The 18767-nt window shown below is 44.4% G+C and overlaps 1 protein-coding gene across 3 annotated transcripts in view; it reads left to right on the forward strand.

Moving 5' to 3' along the window:
* The first annotated feature begins 323 nt into the window (after window positions 1-323).
* The window catches only part of ATP9A (ATPase phospholipid transporting 9A (putative)), a 62070-nt gene continuing 43626 nt past the window's right edge, over window positions 324-18767 (forward strand). Inside the window, exons 1-4 of one of the 3 annotated variants that reach the window (XM_074604733.1) lie at window positions 324-519; window positions 11494-11638; window positions 11967-12080; window positions 14677-14785. In XM_074604733.1, coding sequence (XP_074460834.1) covers window positions 452-519; window positions 11494-11638; window positions 11967-12080; window positions 14677-14785 — 436 coding nt within the window. In that variant the 5' untranslated portion in view covers window positions 324-451. Of the gene's footprint in view, window positions 520-5818; window positions 6034-11493; window positions 11639-11966; window positions 12081-14676; window positions 14786-18767 lie in introns of those variants that run through there. The other 2 variants (XM_074604731.1, XM_074604734.1) reach the window with 2 other exon arrangements.

The raw sequence follows: 18767 nt of genomic DNA on the forward strand, positions 1-18767 counted from the left end.
CTCCGCGCTGGCTGCAGAGGACACAGGGGCTGTGGCGTGGGCCTTTCCCCCGCGGTGAAACACCCCACGGGTGCGGAGGCGGTGGGTGCAGAAGGCCGGCGGTGCCGGTGTGGGACGTGGAGGTGGGCCGTGCGGGGCAGGGGCAGGCCGGAGCGCGGGGGGGCCACGGGCGCTGGCAGCCGGCGGGGCCCGGCGCCCCGGGTGCGGGGTTGGGGTAGAGCAGGTGCCGGGGACCGGACAGGCGGAGCGGCCCGGGAGGGGAGAAGCGAACCGGGCCGGGAGGGCGGAGCGCACCGGGGCGGGCGGAGCGGGCGCGGCACCTGCGTGCTGGCGGCCCGGCGGCGGCGAGCCCGGCCCCCTCGGCGGAGCCGCCAGACGGCGGCGGGCCGGGCCGAGGCGCTGCTGGGAAGCGCATCCCGCTTCGCTCCGCTCCGCCCCGGCAGCCGCGGCCATGACCGACAACATCCCGCTGCAGCCGGTCCGGCAGAAGAAGCGGATGGACAGCAAGCACCGCAGCGGGTGAGCCGCTCCCGCGGGACCGGCGCCCCGCGCCTTGCCCGCCCGCCGCCTGCGCTGCGGGAGGCGGGCGGTGCCACCCTCGCCCCCCCCGCGCCTCGGGGCGGCGGCGGGGCCTCGGCTCCCCGGGATGCCCGGGGCAGGGGGGAGCCGCGTCGCCTTGCGCGGCCGCGGTCCGAGCGGAGGAGGAGGAGGAGGAGGAGGAAGGGGAGGCAGGCGCTGACAGGTTGTTCCTGACGCCATTGCCGTGGCACGCCCGGGCGGAGGGCAGGATCCTGCCGGGCGGTGCCGCGCTGCGGCCGGGGGAAGCGGGGCCAGCCATCGGCTGGCAGCCCTTTGCGTGGAGGAAAATCCATCCCGGTCGGCCCTTATCCTCATCGCCTTCTCCATTAGAGCCCTCCAGACAAAGCGGTGCCTGGGCAGCAGCGGAGATGGACGCCGAGGCCGGCCGGGCTGGCCCGGGAGGGGCGGCTGTGTCCCGGCTGTCCGGCTCTCGGCCCGGTTTGTGTGTCCCGGCTCCAGCCCGGCTCTCCACCCGGTTTTCCATTCCCGCTGCTGCGCCTGGTGCGGGGCCGGGGAACGACAGGCTGGTGCTCGGGCGAGCGCTCGGCCTTCGCCGAGGGGTAGCGTTGGGCCGGGAATGGTGTCCGTAGGCTGCAACAAAGGTCTCTGAAGGCTCTGTTTAACTCCATCAATCAGCTAAAGCAAGACAACATCCCTGGTGTTGCGATATCCTGAGGGTGGGATGTGTTCCTAAAGAAGATGTATCTATATATTTATACCGGTATTCCCATGCAGGCTGTTAAATAAGAAAAATGATGCTTTAACACTATTTTGGTAGGGAATTGCATCGCTATCCAGACAGGTTGGTTTGTACGTAGTGGGGTGTACAGGGTATCTGAGTTACCTGGCTGTCAGTTATTGCAGTGCTTCTTTTGTCCCTGGATATTTTGGTTTTTAAAATGTGGTGAGTGATATTAGCAAAATAAATATCAAAGGAAATCCTGACTGCTAAAACAAGAGGAAATTGATACTTTTCCTCTTGTTTGTTATGTTTTCGGTTGATAGTTTTGATTACGATTCCTCTAACTGGAATTGTTCTGTATAGTTTATTCATTATTAGAATTATTCCTTATTATCAACATGGTTTCTACTAATTGATGTAGCAATATCCGTGCCAGTTGATGCTGAGCTGGGAGGTGTGTGTGATGCAGCAAGTAATTCCACAGTGCCCGTGTAACATGCATCACTGGGCAAGTTCCACAAGGTGCAGCCGCCATGGCATTAAATTGGGTGACGTGATTGAAAGGGTTCAGGGAGAGGTGGATGCCTGAGAAATTTCTCAAAGCTTCTTTTCCTAAAGTTCTCTAATCTCCACCAAGGCCCTGTTGGGTATTACGATGTGGTTAGTAGTGTCTAACAGAAATTGCGCTCACCTAACCTAAGCTATGGTTCATTGGTTGTGGACTCTACCTGATTAGCAGTCACGGAGATGATGTTTCCTGTGTTGGCACGAAATTTTGTCAGCGAGAAGTTGTGAAAGGAGACTGCTTATGCTTTTTCTCAATAGCGGTCTGAATAACATGGATTTGAGGTTTTTGTTTGGTGCGGTAACTCTGGGGATGGGACTTATCATATATTGAGAACTCTTGTTGTACTGATAAATATCCCGTGATACGTTAGTAATTTGATCAAATGATAGTGTGGATAACAAAGCAAGTTGAAGTCCGGCAAATCCAAGAGTATTATAAACCAAAGGAGAAATCAACCAGCAAGTCAGGGGGGGATCCAGGTGTCACATCCAGAATGGAGTCCTGGGAATCCTAAGCCATAATCAGGACCTTCCTTCTTCTGTTCCCTCTGAGAAAAACCCAGACAAAAGCACTTCCATGTGATCTTCCTTGATACGTATGAAAACCCAGGGATAAGCAAGGCTTGAAAGACTTCACCTTAGCGTAGCCCTGACTGCAATTTTTTACTGTGGAGGCTTCCTTGCACCAGTGGAGGCAAGTTCTCAGGCAGAGATTTTTGTCTGTGTGGTCTTCTGGAGTGGGGAACAGATTTCTGCTCGTGTACTGAATGACTTCATAGAAATCTTCATGTATGTTAACAAAAAAGTAAGAAATGCCTAATTCTCCTGTAGGCAGAAAAGGGCAGGTGTCATCCGAGCAAGGCTTTCATTACAGCTTCATCCTTCAGTGTTTCCTTTGAAGGGAAGCCAGGGAGGAACTCACACAGTAGCCTTGCAGAGATGAATGATGGTACAGGCAGCTGAGATCTGTGTTGATGAGAATCCGTGTGCTTAATAAACCAGTGGGAGAAGTGGTTATTGGTTCCTGAGCATAACTTTAATGTGGATCTGCCTTGCTGCAGTCAAAGGCTGAGCTCTAAATTCTGCAGCTGTATGACTGTATTCAGCCACATTCTTCCAAATGCTCTGCAGCACTCTGAAAACCACTGAGATATGTGCCAGTTGGGAGGGGAGGATGGCATTAGCTGTAGCGGGGCTGTTGGTGGGATGGCAAGTGAGTCTGAGCTTCCCAGGGGCTGAGCTCTGCCGGGAACGGAGCTGCAATTCCTGAAGCACCCCAGATGCTCTGTTCAGTGCATGACACAAGTTTTTCCCTAAATAGCTTATGGTCTCAGGCCACAATCCTGCAAGGCATATTTTTTTTTTTTTTTTTGAAACTAGCAAACTGCTGTGCTCCTGCTGCCTCTGCCATGTGGAAAGGCCTTGATCCAGAAATGTGGGGAGGAAGAATGGGGAATGAGATGGGGAAGGAGGAGCTCCACAGTAACATTTCATGCGGCCATTCCATTGTATGTGTGTATGTGCGCTCTTTGGCTCTATTTAAAAAGGCAAATTCCATTTCAAAGTCAACAGAGAGAGATGGGAGCTCTGCCTTCCGTCTGCCTGCCTGTGGGTGTGCCTCGGCGCGTGCAGAGCCGGGCTGGTTGCCCATAGCTGGGCTGGTTGGCCCGGTGGCCCTCGGCGCATGAGCAGGGGTGGGCTGCAGGGATGGCAACGCTCCTTGCCCCCTCCGGAGCCACCCCAGCTGCGCCATCACACGCGCTGATACAGGGGAGTGTTTGAGTACTGTGGAGGTGCAGAAAAGGGCTAGGTGGTTGTGCTCTGGTTTTGGTTGTTTCTTTTGGTTTTGGTTTTTTTTTTTTTTTTTTAATCAATGGAAAATTCTTTATATGCTTTTAAAAAAATGAAATGTGGAAGGTTGGTTTGCATATTAAAGGTGCCAAGGACTTAACAGCACAGCCTGTGAGAAGCATAGAAACATCATCCGAGAAATGTGCTGTTGTAGAAGTGATTGAATATGTTTATTAACTTCACTAATTTGACAAATACTACCCCAGTATTAGACAAATGTGGCATTTCTTTCCGTTAGGTTTGTTTTACATGAAAAATGCCTATGAAAGCAATTTTCATTTGCTTTCTTGAATACTTCTCCATCAAACATGCTGCACTTTAAATAAAAACTGCTTCTTGGTAATGGCTCTTCTGGCATCTGACAGTCAATCTGTCATATTAGTGCTTCTTACATCATCACTAAGAATGCATTTTTGTAAACAAATATCCTCCCAAGTGAAGTACACATTAGACCTTTGTGCTCTTCATCACCTCCCCATTCCTGTAGATCCCTGTGCAGATTAAGGGCCACATCACTTACAGGACTCAAAGTTTTGGATACAGTTCACGTTTGAAGTGATGCTTTTGAGTGCTTGTGACTCTATTTGGGGATTTGTGAGTTTGGTTTTTTTATTATTATTATTTTTGCCAGGTTATTATTTAAAACATAAACATCACAATGCTATATAAGCTTCCCCATATAAACTGTTTTCATATACTTCTGGTGTTCTCTGTAAGATAACTTTTAAAAGTTCATGGTGTGTAGTGACTTACTAGTTTACTATACTTCAGAGGCTATTGCAATACTGTTCTTCAATGCTTCAGTTGCAAAACAGAGAAGGAGAAATGTTTAGGAATGTGTATTCCTAAACTTTTATAGAAAACTGCTCACACTTCTGTAACTTTGTGATTCCCATTCCTGGAAAGTGCACGCTAATTTTATCTCTGTGCAGCAGTGTGAACTTTCACGTGTTTTTCTAGACAATCTTTCCCTTTTGAGGACGTAGTCTTCGGATTTCCTGATGACAGTATTTTATTATTCCTAATAATGCCAATAGTTCTCTCCTACCAGAACCAGACAGCTTCCTCCTGTGACACTGACCTTGCCCTGAGCAGAAAACTTCAGAGTAATGTGATGGCCTGAGCAGCCCCTTCCCTCATCATCCAGGTCTTTAAGCTTGATACACAAAAATAAGGATGGTGTCCAAAGAAACAGTAGATTACAGAACTGTGCAATACCTATAAAATTTTTTCAGGGAGGAACAGCTAAGTTAACTGGAAAAAGCTGGTAGCCCCAGTCAAAAGGACTTCTTATTTAATGAGCACCAGGATAATATGAAAACACATTTGTGTGCTTGTTTGTATGTGCTCAGAGTACTTTGTTTCTGGTACCCAACTGAATGGATTTGTCAGAATGTTTTTTTCAGGGTTAAGATTCTTCAGTTTCCAGAGGAGAAGAAAGGGAAGAGGAGACTGTCTGAAACGTTCCTTGTTAGTTCTCCACCCATCTTTCTGCATCTTCTTTCCTTTTTGCTCTCAGTATGAGTTGTATTTTGTCATCGCAGCATGCGGGCATCCCAAGTCGGATATTTAGCGGTGTGGCCCAGGACTTTGCACCCTAAGTGTGGCTGTCTTTCCCCACAGTACAGGTCCTTGGCAGCTTTGGGGGCTTTTGCTTTGGCTCCTGTGAGTGGGCAGCAGCCGTGCAGTGCCAGTGAGCACCAGGCTTTCACCGGTGTTGCACCGGGTGTTGTGCCAACACAACCTGGTGCAGTAATGAAAGCGCCTGTGGAGACCCGTGTTTACTCACATTGCAACACCGGCACGTGTAAGACAGAAAGGGTTCAGGTAGTGAAACTGTCGTGTCTGCCTGTGACCCTGGTAGGTTAATGAAACCTGCCGTTAGTCTATTAAAACACGATCTGTCATCGCAGCTGCTCCTGGCTGTGTAAAGCGCTTTGTGAGGATCACAGAAGTCATATAGAGGATTTTAAAGCAGAACTAGTAAGCTTAATAATGTATTCTTCCTTAATGAAGTTTAAGACATCATCGATAAGTTTAAAAATTTAAAAAAATAAAAATTATGACAATTGAATATCTTTGGATGGGAGTGATAAACATCTGCCTATGAGAATGAGCACGTGGTTCTGTGCTTGAGAAATGTCTGTGTTGTTACCAAAAGCTTATTTTCTAACTTATTTCAACAAGCCATGGGCACTTGCGCAATTAGTGTGCACAGATAACCGTCGCCGCTTAACATTCCTGCGAGCCCGAGGTTTGGATTGTGGGCTTCTGCTTGGTGCCCACCTGGAAAGCACAGGCAGTGTTGCCGGGTGGTTTGTGGGACAAGAGGGAGAAACATGCTCACGGAATAGGTAAGAGTTAAATGCCAGCACTGGGGTTGACTGGGTGCCTTCGTAACAAAAGCTCTTGGGGGATCTTTAAATTCATATGGGATAAAAATTAGCATTTGCGGTTTTTCAGGATTTTCAGGCAGTGGTGCAGGAGTTCCTTGCTGAGCACTACAGGCTCTGGAGGAGGCTTGGAGTCACTGACGTAATGGGATTCCTGAGCACTGATAAACCTCCCCAGTTGAAGTGTCGCAACCTGCGACTCTGTTACTGCTGGTTGTAGTATTGTGTTCATTGGTTGGAGTTTTGTTTTTTTTTTTCCTTAATGAATTCCTTTAGGTGGCATAGAAACCTTGTGCTAAAAGGCTATGTAGGAGCTTCCTAGTAGAAATTCTGGATATTCTCTACTTGAGCATTGACACTACTGATAATCGCTTTCAAAAACTTGCTAGGCAGGAAGTTTTTCTTCTGTTTGTCTAATTAGGTTTTCAGTTTGCTTTCCCTGTAATTCAGGAGGTTGCGAAAACTGTGACTCCAGCCAGGCAGGAATTTCACAAAACTGAGAGTTTTACACAGCAGATTCTCCCATGCCCTTTCTTGCCTATACTTGGAACTGCATTATTTTTAGATTGATTCGCAGACCTGACAGTAGCGCAGCATTTGTAAATTCAGATTCTTACAGCAACAAGTATCTTTGCGGTGGGAATGCTACAAGAGGTCATGGCTTTAATTATGGAACGTGCTAAATTTGGGGTAATTTCACTTCTGTGCAATTGCCTTCTACCCTGCCGTTGTAGCTGCTGTCAGTATCGGGGGCTGCCATCTCATTTGGAAAAGCATGAGCGTAAGCAGTTTCACAGTGCTAGGTGTTAGCATTCAGAGTAGTGAATTCATAGTAATTTGGAAAAGACTAAAGGCAATATAATTGTATGTAAACAGTTGGGCAGAGCGCACTCTTATTAAGGTAAAACATTCTGCTTAGTTTATGGGGTTCATTTGCTATTTTCTTACACACTTATGAAAAAATACTGAGAAGTCATTCAGCTTTCTAAAATATCTGGAAGTTTGCTTTGGAGATTTAGATATTGGTTTGAAGATCTGCCCAGATATTTGGAAAGTTCTCTGGAGCATACTGGTGAATTTTACTTTGTTAAAAAAAAAAAAAAATTAACAATGTAAGTAAAAAATTTATTAAACTAATAGGGGTACGAAGAACCCCTTTTAAACTAACAGAGGGTACTAAGTAGTACCCTCTTTGAGCCTTATCCTATTGTAAATATTATGATATAGGTGTGTGGGTATTTTTGCTGTTGAGTACAATCCCTGGAAGAGGCCCAGCCTAAAAAATAAACAAAGGTAACTGGTTTCAGATGCCTGATTAGAAGGACTGACCGACTCTCTCTGTTACTGGGGGGCACGTTGTGATGAAACGGGGTGTATGGACACCACGTTTGCCCACATGGGCAAAGCCTCTTATTTGGAGCTTTATCGTGGAGGTCATTCTGGATTCATAGTCATTAAAACGTGGAATCAAGGCTAATCTTGTGTGGTTTTCTCCATCATGAAAGAAGCAAAAACAGTTTTTCACCTATAGAACGTATCTATACCACCCTTTTCACTATGTTCCATTAAAATTTGGGATGCAGGTGACTATTTGTCTTGGGTCTTCATCTGCAAACATGAAAGAAAACTGTAATTAAAAGGTATCAAGGTAATGAAATATACTTCTGAAGTAGAGTTTAGGAATTTGAGTGTTTAACACCAACTTTACTGTTTGTCTCATGTTGCTAATTGCATTTCAGATGTGGGTATTATATGCAAATGTGGAGAAGAAAGATCTGCTGGTTTTTCTTAACAAGAGAAAGAAAAGTTTGTAGATTTTTTTTGACAAAAATTGATAGTTTCAGGGGCAAGTGTAACTTTTTGAAGTGTGTTACTTATGTTAATTGTGGTTTTATGGTACTCCCTAGGGAATAGTCAAAGGTGTACCAAAAATGTTAACCAATGCAGCATAACAGGTGATGTCCCTGTCTAAAGGTGAGCAGAGATGGCAGTAGTGGTGCTGCAAGGCTGTAGGAAGTCAGATGTCTCTTGTATATACCTGACCAGGAAAGCATCTCCAATTATTTTATTCCAGTAGTTTGATCTGGACTTGCATTGCTGTGAGGGGTTTGAGCAGTTCGCATTACCCACCGTGTTCTTCTGTCACATTTTCCTGCATTCTCCTAATTTTCTCTTCTTCAGCAAATGAACAGTTTGCAAGTCAGAGTTGACAACTACCAAGGCTTTGCTAAAGCTGACTTTGCTTAAATGGTGTGTAGGTGAAAGCAGCAGGATTGTTGCCGAAATTGGGGAACCTTATAAGTACTCTGGTTTTGGAATGGAGAGTTTGACTTGCATGGAGCTGGTAAGAGATTACTTGGCACCATCTGAAATTTGTGATTCCATGCTCCTTCACTACCGATGCGTGGGTGCTATGTAGTGCTCTGCTGTCTTGTCAGCATTTCTGTCTGAAAGCTGCTTTAGCAAGAAAACCTTCTCTCCTGTGTTTGGGTGGCACCTGGGCGCTTACAGCTTCGGTTTTTCTTGAGTACAGACTAGGGAAAATCTACCTTTGCAGGGCTCGTCTGGCACTGTTCATGAAATATAATAATGTCAAAGTAATTTGATTATGCAAAAATCCTTTTGTCTAGTTTTAAAAGCTTGTGAGAAATTATCTTGCTAGTCAGCCTCGTGAAGCTAATGTCTATGGCTGCTCCTGGAGCAGTGAATCCCGTGGTGACACCTTGTCTTTACTTCTAGAAAAAAAGTTGATTTGTATTCCTCTTATATACTGAAGGAGCTGATGCAACTGATAACACTTCTTTCTGTTTATTTGCATCCAGCAGGGCGTAAAACATGGTATCTTTGTGGAAAACACATGATGTTGTAAACTCTGTTCATCGTGCTGCATGCATCTTCAGGCAAGGCAGTGCCTTCAGAGGTCAAATGCTTTGAGTACTTCCTTAAATAGTTATTTATCTCTTTTTGATTAGGTGTGTATTTAACTAAACATTTGCAGCAGAATGCCATGATTCAAGAGCAGATCTTAGCAGTGGTTTCTGGAAAGATGTTTGTAAGAGCTCTGAAGCGTTTGGTAATCAGTGTGACTGATACTGGCTTTCCCAAATGTCAATAAAATTCAATAGGGCTGTTCTTAAAGGAAGAAGGGGGATTGAGAAGAGATTGGCTTTCAGTAAGAAGCAGCGACAACGGAAAAATGACCCTTTTAGGGTTTGGGAGGGTACAATGCTGCAATTTGGAACAGAGAGGCTTTTTCAAGGTACAAGAGGGATTGCTGATAAGTCCTTGCATCTCCCACGAAGTAACCGACGCTCTGTGTGAATCATTGCTGCAATTAAGGATTTGTAACATCGAGCAGTGCAAGGTTTTATTCACTGCAGCCCATTTGGACTGGCTGAGGTGAAGGTCCCATGAGGCGCCTCACGTTGATGGTGGCCGGCCTGGGGGCCACGGCGGGCTCCGGCCTGTGGAAAGAAAGTCACAGTTCTCTGCTGTTACCGTTGCTTAATGAATTACGTGTTAATCCTCTGTGCTTTTCTAGAGAGTAAGTGTTCCCTGTCACCTCATCCCGGGGTCTTTTAGTTGAGAAAAGCGGCGTCTAGCCTTCAGTTTGTAGGCAACGCAGTGGTTTCCGAAAGAGGGAACATGGTTTTGTTATGTATGACACCCAGCTGTGTGCTGGAGGAGATTTTAACCTGGGTAATTCCAAATATAGGTACGACGTGCCATTGCTAGGATTTTTTTATTGTCTCTGGTGAGGCCAGAGCTCCCTGACAGCAGCAGGGAGAGGTTGGGGCACAGGCCAGCCCATGGCTGCCGGGGGGACCCTCATCGAGGGGAGGTATGCTGGTGGTTCCATCTGGCTGAGCTCATGTCTCCTGCCCTGGACTTTAAATATCTCCCTGGAGAGAAGAGAGAATCCTTTAGGAAACTTATCAGTTTTGGGGAAGTTGATGTGGCTTTCCCGAATTCCCATATAACTTTTAGCAAAGGCCAGAAATAATGTTAAATAAATGGCTTGAATGTAAGCCTGAGTCGAAAAAGTAAAAAATCAGCATGCTGACATGTTCATTTTTTATTTATTTTGAAGACTTTTTGGAAAACTGGCATTGCAAGATACAAAAAGTAATTGTAGTGCTGAATAATTGAAACGTGACAACATTTAATGTAACAAGAACAGACGCTGTTGACAAAGTAGACAAAAATGCTAGAAGACTCAGAGGTTATATTGGACTAATCTGATTGAAAATAGGGTTAACTTAAATCCCTGCAGCCGTTTCTCTGGCAGCTTGGGTCTGGTGCTGGGTCCAGGCATTGGTCTGGGCTGCCCAAACTCGCAGCCTCCACAGTGGTGCCGAAGAGCTGAAAATACAGATTACTACAGCTAAAGGAACAAACTGAGAGTGTGTAGCTGGATCTACAGTGCATGTTCTCAGTTGATGAGAATGTGTATTATTCATTAGTAGTTAACATACAATTTTCCATTAACATAAGCAGAGCTAATGACTGTAATAGTGTGTAAAAATAAAATCATTTAGTATCTATTTTCAGATTCCTCTTAAGGTTTCATTCTTAGCGGATTATAGATTATTGTTCCTTGGCAAGACTGTTTTAAAGGGCAAAAATTCAAATGTGCAAATATTAAACCTTTGTGTCAAAAAGGTGTAAATTTCTGTGAAGAAGGGGTTGCAGGGAAGGAGGACAATCTCTGTCCATCTCCATCTCTTCTTTTCTTAAGGACACATGAGATTACTTTAGTACATGCATTCATGTTTAAGTTCGGTTAAGGGAAAGCCCCCTTTTGAGGGAGTTTCCATACACCAACAAGGACACAGAGGAAATAATAGAAAGCACCTGTTAATATTTTTTTTTCACGTGAGCTTTCTGTCATAAAACCTGCAATGCAGGATCAGTGCGACAGCACCTTTCTGCCTGTACCCCACACCTCCTTGCTTCCTGAAGCTCTCCTGGCAGCCGGCGCTGACTCAGTGTAGTGATGAGCCTGGTCCATGCTTCTCCGTGCATTGTTTTCCTGACAGCAAAGCGAGGAGCCTCCCCAGCCCTCTTTGCTGCAGGCACATTTCTAGCTCTGCCACAGGCCTGCCCAGCTTTGAACATGTGGTTGCGTGATGTTTGAATTACAGCTCCAATGCCATATGAGATGTTTGCTCAGTGGACTGCAAGGCAGGTCTGCAGTGGCTGTAGCAGGTGGAATGTCTGTATTTGGAAGAAAGTCAAGCCCTGGGTTTTAAGATGCTTGTAATACGGTGGATAATTGACAGATGGGAGGTGGGGAGTGACAGATGAAGAAGTCATGCTCAGTTGTTCTGTCTGGCCGGTGGAGAGGGTCTGGGATGCGTGTGTGAGTCATAGAAACGTGTTAAAAATTAACTCATTTATTAATTAATGTTCCTTCTATAGGTGTTGTGAGTGCTTAAGATGCTGTGGGAGGAGAGACCCAAGGCCTCGTACTGTTTGGCTTGGCCATCCAGAGAAGAGAGAGCAGAGATACCCTCGCAATGTGATCAACAATCAGAAATACAACTTTTTTACGTTTCTCCCTGGGGTAAGTGTGAAGAAAGTTGCTTTTCATCATCCCGCCCCAATGCTTTCCCCAGTTTCAGTGGTTTTACGGTAGACAGGTGCAGAACCTGGAGCTGGAGGAAATAATTAATGTTTGGGTTGTGTTTGGTGGGCCTCCTGCAAAGGCTGCCTTAGGGCAGCAGCAAACCAGGCACGGATCTGTCCTGAGTGTCCAGGAGTACTTTAAGACTGCCCTAAGTTAGCATTTAGACACTAGAGGAGCATGCAAAAATGTTTCTGGTGGTTAGTTCAATATGCATAACTTCTGAACTCCACTGATCTCCTCCCTCCTCTTTTTTTCTTTTTTTTAGGTGTTGTTTAACCAGTTCAAATACTTCTTCAACCTTTATTTCTTGCTTTTGGCCTGCTCTCAATTTGTTGTTGAAATGAGGCTTGGTGCACTTTACACATACTGGGTTCCTCTGGTAGGTAATTTAAGATTTATTTATTCAAGAAAGTTTAATTTTGATGAAATTTCTTTTGCTGCCTTTTCTCTAGGGCATAAGTTTGCACCTTAAATTATTTTGTTAGCTTACGTCTTCAGGCCAGCTCCATACACGTCGTAGCATAGATGCCTCTTCTGGCCTTAAGCTTTATTTTGTAGAGGTTTGACAAGGATGTGAGAGGATTCTGCCGCCAACTTGTTCATCTGTGGGCTGTTAACATGCACAGAGCTCTTGCCACTGGTCGCGATGACTGCAAGGGCAGCAGGGCTTCATGATTAACAGGAAAATTAATGGAGACTGGAGCAATGTGTGTGTTGTTCACAGCTGCATCTGAACAGAGGGTGTGCTCATGGAGGGTGTGTGGGGGGTGATCACACAAGGGCCAGTGCTTGTGGGAGCCCAGACCAGCCTGGCAACTCCAGTGAAGGACCGAAGGGCACCTTTCAAAAGTGACCTTAATGAGTAGCCATATGCGCAATGATCGCAAATTATGCTCCCCTGCCAAACAGTTTGACCTGTGGCCTTGGGATAGGTCAACAGGCTGCTTCATAGTTTAACCGCATTGTAAAAAACAAATGAAAAAACTGAGAAGCACCCCTTCACAAACCTCCCACTTATAAAAATCCATATAGAGAGGCATATTCACACTCACTCAAGGTGCAGATACTCTTTCCTTTCTGTAAATTATTTGCCCTTTTGTTTTGATAGCCGTGTGTTTCACCTGCAATCAAAGGAAATCGATAATAATCAGTTTTGAAACAGTGCTGTCAAAGGACAGAAAAAGGAACAGTTGCATAGAGTGGTCTTTTTAAATCTCTAAAATGCACTTCATGAGCCAGTTAAAACTGCTTAAATGCTTAAATATAGGTACCTATATATTTCTTTTGTTTATCTCAGTAAAACTATTATTTCTCTTTCTACGTGACTAACTTCTCTGCTACATTTCAGCTCATAGTATTGTAGATCAGAAGGACATCTGGTCCAAAGCAGGGCTTTCTTTAAACTTAAGTTGGTTTAATTCATCTACCTGAGTTTTGAAAATGTCCAAGGACAGACATAATTTTGGTTAAAGAAATGACACAAAACTAACTGAAAATTGATTTAAAAAGCATGGGGACCTTTCTAAGTGCTTGTACACTAATTTGAGAAATGGTGGTGGTAAAAATTCATGGCTCTATTGAGGGAGCTGAGGAGGGGCAAAGGAAATTTTTCCTGCCTTTTAGACTTTCAGTACAGTGAGATCCCTAGTAAAAGCCAGAAAGAAGTGAAGGGGGCAGCTTTGGGACGTTGCTGCTAAAATTAGGTTTGTATTGAAGCCTGGATCTCACCGAATTCTCTCTCGAGTGTGTGCTGTATTGCATTTGCCGTATGAATCTAATGCTAGTTTCATAAGATCCTGTCCTATAAATAAAGTATACATGCACCCAGAGGATCTCTCTTTCTGGGTTTTGTATAGGCGGTTGTGACTTGTCTGTGCCAGGTGAGCAATTAGAATTTGGCGTATGAGTTGCCAGAAAGCAGGATAAGAAAGGTCTTTGTTCATTACTGGCTGCTAAGATGAGTGTTGGGGATGGAATGACATATGAGATGACACAGTGAGCTGGCACATGTGGGAATATTTTGGGGTGATTATTTGAAGACTCATTCAAACAGCTGAAAATTTGAACAGTTGAAAATAACTGATGCTTTTTTATTTTACTTTGGAAAGCAGATAGGAATTTCTAGCTAAATTCACAAATGCCACTTGTAAATAGAAGAGAAATGTTCATTCTTTTCTTGATTTGTTGGTTGTGGGAAAGAGATCTTCCACGGTTGTGGTCTTGAACGCTGAGGGGTGAAATGCTTCTCTGAAAATACTATATTAATGGCTTCTTACTTTCAGTGTTTGTAAATACAGGATTGAATACAGGCATTTTTAAAAAAAAGTAATTGGCCATCCTTGGGTCTCTTCATGTGTCTGCATTTTTAAATACTGCAGAAATGTACTGCATTGCATTTTGACAGATATCAATGAATTTAGATCATGCATTTAGGTGCATATGTATATACTAGAAATAGGGACTATTTAGTTTTGTTATAGCATTGTGAGAGCTGGTGACGTGTACCTCAGTATTTTAATAATTAAATAAACTGCCCTCCTTCAGTCTTAGTTGTTCTTAGGTCATTCTTCATCATTTTTTTTTTTGTTTAAAAGAAAGGTGAGAATTTAAATTTTTAGTGTGTTTGGTAGTGTTAGCAGTGTTTCACAGCAAGGCTTTCCCAAGGTGGTTGAAATATGTTTACACTCTTCAGATAAACTTTACAAAGATTTGCTTGGGGAGGTACTGGCGGAGGATGGCGTAAAGCTGAGAAACAACCATATTTTTTTAAGTGACAAGTCTGCTGTCAGTTCGCTACTGGGAGTTCTGCACAGCAGCGCATAATATCACTATAATGATTTAGTGAGAGAAGATAGAATAAGGAAATGCAGATTGTTGGCATTGGTACTGATAAATATTGCTCTTATTAGAGGCAGATGTGGTTTTTCCTGACCTTTTCATCCATTCTGTTTTGCCCCTCTCCATGCTCCTTTTAGGGATTTGTGCTTGCTGTTACCGTCATCCGAGAAGCCGCGGAGGAGATCAGATGTTACATGCGCGACAAGGAAGTGAACTCGCAGATCTACAGCAAGCTCACAGCGAGAGGTCGGCTCGGCGGCTCCAGCGCGCCCGCTGCATCCTGGCACGGCCGCCGCAGCGCCGGGGGTTGCAACTCAATCAAACGCTGCTGACAGTCAGAGAAGCAGAGTTCAAGGAATGGGGAGGGGGTTATGGGCTCGCAGGCACGTGGCTTCGTGGCCACACTGCTGCTCCTGCTGCTGCAGAGGCCTCAGGGGGCTGGGTGGCTTCTCAGGGATGGCTCCTTGCCAGGCTGCAGTGGATGCTGGGCTTTGCTAAGGGTTTCCCAGGGAGATGCACAGCTAATGCGGGGATTCGGGGGAGGTTAATTGCCTCAGATAACTTCAGAGCATCATCTCAGTGACCCGAGGTGTGGGGAGCGGGCAGTCAGCGCACTTTCATGTGCGGGAGCCTGTGTGGTGGGCTGGGAGCCCGCATGAGGCAGGGGTGAACTTCCAAGCAACTGATGGGATATTTTTAAACCCTGCTTGTTCCTAAGTCCAGTGTAGGGCAAAACTTCTTCCCCAAAGAAGTCACCAAAGAAAATGAAACTGGACCTGAATTGCTCTAGGTTGTGGAGGTGGACATTTCTGAAAGGGAAATGTCTTTTCCTTCCTGCAAAGCTGTGACATGAGAGTTCTCCGTAATGTTGCATGGATAAAGGAAGGGAGAGGCAAATACAGCAAACAGCATAGTAGGAAGAAAACAAGAATGGAGCTATAGTAGATGTGATATGTTTTTTGGTGATTTGTTTGGTTTTCTTCCACTTTTGGTAATGGTGCATTTGTCCTCCCCCTGTGTGTGTTTTTTGCTTGTTCACCCTGTTGGTAAGAGACAGACGTAAGAATGATTCGTATAAGCTACCAATTCAGATTCTTTAATGGAAACAACAAATGTGTGTTTAAAAAAGGGAGGCAGATCCACATTGTCAGATAATTTGCAGAAGCACTTTAGTAGAAGAATTAAACCTGTGAAAATGTCAAAAGATGGTTATGCAGAGGTAGACTCGAATAATGAGGGTGGAGGTAGGCTGTGTTCTAGTGTCTAGGACTGGGGACCTGCAAATCATACTTAAGTACTCTGTACTGAAGGAGCTTGTGAGTGCATATATTAAATTTAAGGTGTTTGCTTGACATACTGACATTTTCCATCACTTATTGAACATTCAATACCAATCTAGTTTCATATTTTTTTTTTTTTTGGAGTTCTACCAGACAGGGACTTACATCATGCAAGTCCTTTGCTAAAAGAGACTGTGGGATTGTTAACCCATCTTTTGTGTTTTTCTGTTAGCAGCTGATGTAGTTCCTCAATATTGGCAATATCTTCTCTTGTATTTTTTTTTGTGTACGTCATCTTTAGTCCCTTTCTCCAACTGTTGAGGAGTTGGGAGACCTCGTTTGTAAGTGAGCCCAGGCTGCAGCTCAGCTGTGTCTGATCCCTGGCTCTGGCCATTGTTTACAGCTGTGCCATACCTAACAAAGACATTTAAATTCTCATTTGAAAACTAGAATGCTGCCTCACTATGGAGTTACTCCTAATTCCATGACAATGATGGTGAGGCCAGGGTTTTGTTTTTAAAAAAGGAATGAACTGAATTTAAGCAACTTCTTTTTTTCATATCCAATTTTCTTTGTTATAAAAGGTTATACCCCTGAATTATGATGCAGTGAACTAGGTGTAGTAAAAATATGTTGCTTTCAACACTTGCACTTTTAAGAACAAGGCTGCTTTTTAAACGTAATAGCTTAAAGCTGTATATATTTTACATGACGGGAATTATGAGGCAACTCCAAACTAGGGAGTTTGAGTTTCTGAATATTAAATCCCCTTTTAATAACGTGTTCTTACTACAACACTTAAAATGCTTGGCAACCAACAAAAGCCTCATCCAAGAGGGGTGTACTACATCTATTTAAAGATATAAAAGAGTTGCCTTCTGGATTCTATTCAATGATCTATAAGGGGCCTGACCTCTGCTTTAGTTCTTTTCATATTGCTATTACGTTTCCCATGAATGATTTCCCTCCCCCCAGTCCTTTAACTTTTCTAATTTTGTGAAAGAAACCAAGGAGGATTGGCAGCTGGGCACTAGCTGAAAATCCTGAGCCACTTTTTTTAACATGAATTTGGTGCGGAAACAGGAGAGAGACTCTTTAGCAGTATGCTAGAGTAGGAAAAACACAGGAAAATTACATATGATTTGACTTGTGGTTTGGGGAGAAAAGTCATTTTCAGTCTCTCACTGAATCTGGTGTCTCTCAGTAGTTGAGCTTTTCAGGGCACCTGAACATCCACTTTTTCACTGATTAAAACCTTAGCACCCCTGAGAATCACCTAGGAGCAGGGAAGTCCCTTGTGAGGCCACCATGACTGTGGGATGGAAGAGTGTTGGGTTTGTTTTATTATATCTATTGGTACAGCTAGAAAAAGTAGGCAAGCTTTCAAGGAAGCCCGTCATAAGTAGAAGCAGCAAATATCAAAATAAGCTGAGAACAGCTGATTTTAACTGTTAATTTTTAGTGTAGCTGACAACACTCCAGGTAGAACTTGCCTTGGACAAACAGTCCTGTTTCTTTTTTTTTTTCCTTGTGTTCAGTAGCAAGGTTCATGCTTCAGGATATCGGCACAGCCCTGCACTGTAAAGGGGCAGTGCAGAAGGGTACTGATGCACAAAAGCCCTCTGAGATGTTGCTATATAATTTTTTTAAACGTCACAATAGTTTCACCTCTATAGCCAGTGGTTTTGGGGGGGCGGTTAGGTGAAGCTCGACACTGAGCACTGCTGTTCTTGAACGTTGGCTATAATGGATCAAATGGAGCACTTTCTCCAAGCTATTTTTATTTCCCCTGAGTATTTAAAGCACTAAGCTGCTGTTAAGGTGGCTGGAGAATAGTTTTTCCTGTCTCCAACCTTGGCCTCCCCACCACAACCGCACGGATGCAAATACATTCTCAGGTCTGAATGAAGTCAGGGAGCCTTAAGCATATGCAGTTCTGAATAGGGACGGGAGTAAGCGCAGATTTCGGTGCTTTCCTGAGTCGGGATCCTCATGTCGTCTTCGTGTGCGGTTCCTCGCGCCCTGTGCAGAGCCATCAGGCACAGCTCCTGCCGCCAGCCAGAGCTCTGCAGCTCCAGCACACCCGCCAGCCTGGTCCCCTACCCCTGGGGGGAAATCTGGGATTTGCAGCTTTGCTCCTGTACCTGAAACTTTTTTTTCATGCACTCGTCTTGTTAAGCTTTTTAAGATTCATCAAGCTGCTTGCATTGTAGAGAAAAAAGGAGAATCCTCTTTGGATCGCATTTTATTTTTAATATGGTTGCTCAATTCCAGGGACTAATCTTTTTGGAGGGCAGTGTGAGGGAGAGTAGAAAGTAGTGTATTTCTGTCTTCCTTTATTTTATATAACATCAAAAAAAACCTCTTCTTTTCTCTTTCTACCGATGTGATCCGTTTATGTTCCAAAATGATGAAACCAGCAGACTTCTGGAAAGCATTTTTTTTCTTAATAGAAAGCGCTCCATTTAAAGGACAGTTGTTTGGATTGTAATAAAAAATAATCAAATTTCAATCCCCTATTCATAAACCTACAAGCTGCCTTGTGTTCAGAAGTCTGTGTGCTGACTTTCTGTGTGATAGAAAGCTAGAACTGTGCTTGCAAATTCTTGGTTTGTTTTTCTTCTCTCACAGCCCCCCTCCCTGGGTAACGCTGCATAATAGAGAGAAACTCCGCAGAAAGAAATGGGAAGAGACCTCCTACTGTGGGGTGCTACTTAAGATACAGATCATTGGCATTTACCAGCCATATAAAAACAATATTTTCCCAAACCCTCTGAGTCCTGCTCCACAGTTTGTACAGCATAAAGCTGCAAAAGCCAAAAGTTTGGTGCAGCACATCCAAACAAGCCTTTTTTTTCAGATGCGTTTGGTTGTTTTAACAAACCTCCGGCTTCATCTTTAATGCCAAATTAAGTGTTTTGATCTGTACCTTAGTTAAGCTCTGCAGA

This window comes from Larus michahellis, chromosome 12, assembly GCF_964199755.1.
Source record: "Larus michahellis chromosome 12, bLarMic1.1, whole genome shotgun sequence".
NCBI classification, from domain to species: domain Eukaryota; kingdom Metazoa; phylum Chordata; class Aves; order Charadriiformes; family Laridae; genus Larus; species Larus michahellis.